Raw genomic sequence first — 4,843 nt, 5'->3', positions numbered from 1 at the left:
TACAATTATGTCAAATGTGTATATACAATATTAATATATATACAAAATATGCATTTATATATACATATATGTCATTGCTACGCCCAATTGCAATGCATCACTTGAGAGTATGAAAAAGACTTCAGATCTCATTCCAAGCAAGACCCATCTCAGAAACATCAAAAATGTTGAAAAGAGGAAAATATTTCACTTATAAATGTGAAAATGAACAAAGCAAACCACACTGAAGTTTGTATTTTTATATAAGTTGTTTCTACGTGTCTGCTACAATATGGGTCTGACAGTGATGTGCACAGGTGAGGCAGACACTGGTGGGCTGAGGAAATGTCATCTGTGTAAGACCTGATTGCAGAGGGTCTATTGCCTGGCCTAGTCAGAGCACTGAGGAAGTCAGAGCAGGGTGCCAGAGGAGGTCAGTTCCCCTTCCTGTGGGGCTGTGGTAATATGACCATGTCATGGGGACTGCCCTACCTCCATGGCCACATCCTGTTTCCAATACCTTCAGAAACTTTCTGTAGCTCTGCTCTAAACCAGAGTTGCAGCCTGTGAGAGGAGATGCCATGACCTTCACCTTCAAAGCCCTATTCTGTCTTGGTGAGTTGTGAAAACAGAAAGGGGATACTGAGGTCTAGAAATTATTAGGGCCTAGAGCTGAGGAATCAGGAAACCCCAGAGGCTCAGGTGTTTAGCAGAGGGTAGGAGCTGATCAAATTTCAGGGACAGAACTCTCATTGGAATCTCTCTTCCAGGACTGACTCTGGGCCTTTGGATTCCGGTGCTGACAGGTGAGTGTCTGCATCTTGCCTGACCTGTTCTTCTCTTCCTACCCAGGAGCCATGCCTGGGCCATGGCTGTAGAGTAACACTACATATGTGTTAGTCCGCAGGATAATCTGAGGGCCATGGAGATAAGGACTGCAATCAGAGGATTGCTGTTCTTTTTCTTTCAGAGTTGCTCCCTAAGCCCATCCTCAGAGTACAGCCAGACAATGTGGTCTCCACACAGAGTAAGGTGATCTTCGTCTGTGAGGGGAGCCAAGGAGCCAAAAGTTACTGTCTCTATAAAAAAGAAAGTCGACATCCATGGTGCAAAGAAATTGGACCTAAGCCTAACAAGAAGGTTGAATTCTCCATCTCAAAAATTGACCAGTACAGTGCAGGACATTACCACTGTTATTATCAGGTCCATGGTAAATTGTCAGAGGACAGTGATGCGCTGGAGCTGGTAGTGACAGGTAAGAAGAAAAAATAATGCCCCACCCTCAGACTTCAATGTCAAGAGGTCAGTCTGATGCGAGAGCTGCACCACCACTTCACGGCCCCGGAGGATGACAAGGCCTGACACATTTCACTGCTTCTGCCTTCTCTCCTAGGAGCACACAGTAAACCCAGGCTGTCAGCCAAGCCCAGCCCTGTGGTGAGCTCAGGACAGAAGGTGACCCTACAGTGTGTGTCAGGGCAGAATTATGTCAGGTTCATTCTGACTAAGGAAGGATCACAGAAGCTCTTCTGGAGGCAGGACTCACAGTATAACTATGATACTGGGAATTCTGAGGCCTTCTTTTCTGTGCCGACAGTGACCTCCAGCCAGAGGTGGGCATTCAGATGCTACAGCTATGACAGTAGCAATCCACAGGTGTGGTCAGAACCTAGTGACATCCTGGAGCTCATGGTCTCAGGTGAGAAACCACAGCCTTTCAACTTTATGATGAGGTGAAACAGTGCTCAGGGAGGACTTGATGTTTCTAGGGCCAGGTATGATGAACTGTGATGGGTGCCTCTTCAGACCCAAGGTGAAGCATCCTTTCCCCCTCAGGTACCAGCCATATGACAGATGTGGCATAGAATAGAGTTTATTTCAGGACATAGAAAGAGGAGTTGAAGATAGACAGAGAAAAAAAGAGGTGGGAGAGAGAAAGAGAGTGAGAGAAAGAGACAGAGACAGAGGGAGACAGGGAGGAGAGGGAGAGGGGAGAGAGGGAGAGGAGAGAGAGAGAGAGAAATGGAAAAGAGGCCAAGCAGGAACACTTGGAGAAAGAGGAGCAAGGGAAAGAGGAATCAGAGAGAGAAAAGGGCAGATAGGATAAGAGAGTGAAGTGGGGCCAAACAATTGTTTTATGTTAAGCCAGCCTACCTGATTATTGCCAGGCAGCTATTGGGCAGAACCTAGAAGGAATGCTAACACTTGATGTATGTTGTATGTGAGGAGCCAGGCCTCTTTAGACCAATGAGAGAGCACAGGAGACAGTGTGACTTGAGGTAGATTTCAATGCAGAAAGTAGTACTAAAACTCAGGATGTCCAGAAGGAAGATGAGTCTTCACAAGACTTTGTCCTACTCTGGATCACCTTAAATGCCATACATCTCCAAGTGTGACTTTCTCTGTGCCACTTTCAAACACACCCACCTGCTTCTCTCCTACTTCCTTGTAGGGAACCTACCCAAACCCATCATCAAGGTTGAACCAGGCTCTGTGGTCACTCTAACTAGCTCCATGACCATCTGGTGTCAGGGTACCCTGGATGCAGAAGTGTATTTTCTGTATAATGAGGGGAGCCATTCAACCTGGAGCACAGAGGCTCTACAAAAGCCTGGGAACAAGGGCAAGTTCTTCTACCCTTCTGTGACAGGAGAACATGCAGGGAAATATCGTTGTTATTGGTACAGCTCAGCTGGTTGGTCAGAGCCCAGTGACACCCTTGAGCTGGTGCTGACAGGTAAGGAGACAGACAGGTTCCCAACTCTAGGCTCTGATCTCAAGTAAATTCCCTTCTCACAAAGTGGACTCAGAGAATACTGTGACTGTGCGAGAACATGTACCAAACTGCTTCCTCCTCTCCTAGCAATCTATGACTACAATGAACTCAGGCTGTCAGTACTGCCCAGCCCTGTGGTGATAGTGGGAAGGAACATGACACTGCACTGTGTCTCACATATTCACTATGATAAATTCATTCTCACCAAGGAAGATCACAAATTCACCAGCTCACTGGACACACAGTGTATACCTCCTAGTGGACAGTGCCAAGCTCTGTTTGTTATGGGACCCATGATATCAAACCACACAGGGACATTCAGTTGTTATGGTTACTACAAGAATTCTCCACAGTTGTGGTCAGTACCCAGTAAGCCCCTGGAAATTCATATCTCAGGTAAGTTTGCCTCATTGTCCTCCAATCCTTTTCTGAGATCCTAAGCCCTTGTCATGGCTGCCTGGAGACGAGGTAGCCCCGCTTAAGTAGAATCTGTGACATGTGCTGGGCAGGATAGGAGAGCAAAGGTGTTTGATAAGAACCAAACATCAGTCCACAGCTGTCACCTTCCCTCTAGGGCTGTCCAAGAAGCCCTCTCTGCTAACTCACCAAGGCCACATCCTGGACCCTGGAGTTAACCTCACACTGCAGTGTTGCTCTGACATCAACTATGACAGATTTGCTCTGTACAAAGTTGGGGGTGCTGACATTATGCAGCACACTAGTCAGCGGACTGACACTGGCTTCTCCATGACCAACTTCACACTGGGCTATGTAAACCACTCTACTGGAGGCCAATACAGATGCTATGGTGCACACAACCTCTCCTCTGAGTGGTCAGCATCCAGTGACCCCCTGGACATCCTGATCACAGGTGAGGATCTATAGAGACTCAATCAGGTACCTAGCTTCTGCTCAGGCTTTCATGGGGGAACCTAGTAGCTGAGGGCTGGATGAGGGGCAGGGACCTTGGGGAGGAACAGAGGCAGAGACAGATCAGCAGGAGGTGAGCTCAGTCAGATAAAAGAGACTGAGCCCCATGTACTCAGGGTGAAATTATGTGTGGTTTGATCTCTGAACAAGGAAGTCAGACTTTCATCATCCATCTTCTCTTTAGGACAGATTGATGACACACCTTCCCTCTCAGTGATGCCTAACTCCTCAGTACACTCAGGAGAGAATGTGACCCTGATGTGCTGGTCAACATACTTTGTGGACACTTTCATTCTGTCCAAGGAAGGATCAGGCCAGCCACCCCTTCGACTAAAATCCAAGATTCAAGATCAGCAGTACCAGTCAGAATTCTCCATGAGTGCTGTGACCTCCACCCACTCGGGCACCTACAGGTGCTATGGCTCTCACGACTCATCTCTGTACCTGTTGTCATTTGCCAGTGCCCCTGTGGAGCTCATAGTCCCAGGTAAGGTTGTTCTGACATCTCACAGTGACTTAAATACAAAACATAGATCTTTTGATTTCAGTGGGATTAAGAGGACAACATGAATGGTTAGTCCAAAGGCACATTCAACAGCATAGAACTGGATATCAGCAATAATCCTTCATGTAATAGTCCCTCTGTCTTAGGGAGTTTACAGGGCATAAGTAGCACACACAGCAGGAAGAACATCCTCTTCTTGTTCTGTCTCCTAGGACCCATTGAAGCCTCCAGCTGGCCAACTAAAAGGTTCATCACAACAGCCAGTAAGTATTAGGCACCACTTTATAGGGAATATGCTGCAAACACAGGCAGCCTAAGAAATAGCTGTTGTTAATCACAGTTCTCACTTCTGTCATTTAAACTCGTGAGTATGAAAGACCAACAAATATTCCAAAGGACAAACCATATGCTAAGGCTTAACTGTTGAACTACAAATGATAGCATCCAAAGAGACACAGCTAACCTCTCCCTGGATGATGGGGCAAGTGTGTAAAGTTATGAGGAAATAACCTAGAAATTTGCCTCTCCATGATTCCCTGAAGAAACATTACACCTGCACAGAGTCAGACCCAAGAGGGCTAATAAAGTTTTTTTTGGCACATCGACCCAGAGAGGCTATACCTAATTCCAGGCTTGATACAGTTGCTTCAGTA

The 4,843-nt window shown here is 46.7% G+C and overlaps 1 protein-coding gene across 1 annotated transcript; it reads left to right on the top strand.

Annotated features, from left to right (window-relative positions):
- The first annotated feature begins 539 nt into the window (after window positions 1-539).
- On the top strand, window positions 540-4,464 carry LOC116893453 (leukocyte immunoglobulin-like receptor subfamily B member 3). The gene is made up of 9 exons (XM_032895218.1): window positions 540-594; window positions 750-785; window positions 950-1,234; window positions 1,373-1,678; window positions 2,432-2,716; window positions 2,843-3,151; window positions 3,330-3,626; window positions 3,870-4,172; window positions 4,403-4,464. Exons 1-9 carry the CDS (start codon window positions 561-563, stop codon window positions 4,462-4,464), a joined length of 1,917 nt encoding a protein of 638 aa, XP_032751109.1. The 5' UTR covers window positions 540-560.
- The last annotated feature ends 379 nt before the right edge of the window (window positions 4,465-4,843 follow it).

This window comes from Rattus rattus, chromosome 2 (genome assembly GCF_011064425.1).
Source record: "Rattus rattus isolate New Zealand chromosome 2, Rrattus_CSIRO_v1, whole genome shotgun sequence".
NCBI lineage: Eukaryota > Metazoa > Chordata > Mammalia > Rodentia > Muridae > Rattus > Rattus rattus.
Note: the sequence above shows the minus strand (reverse complement) of the source record. Positions and strands in the feature narration are given on the sequence as shown.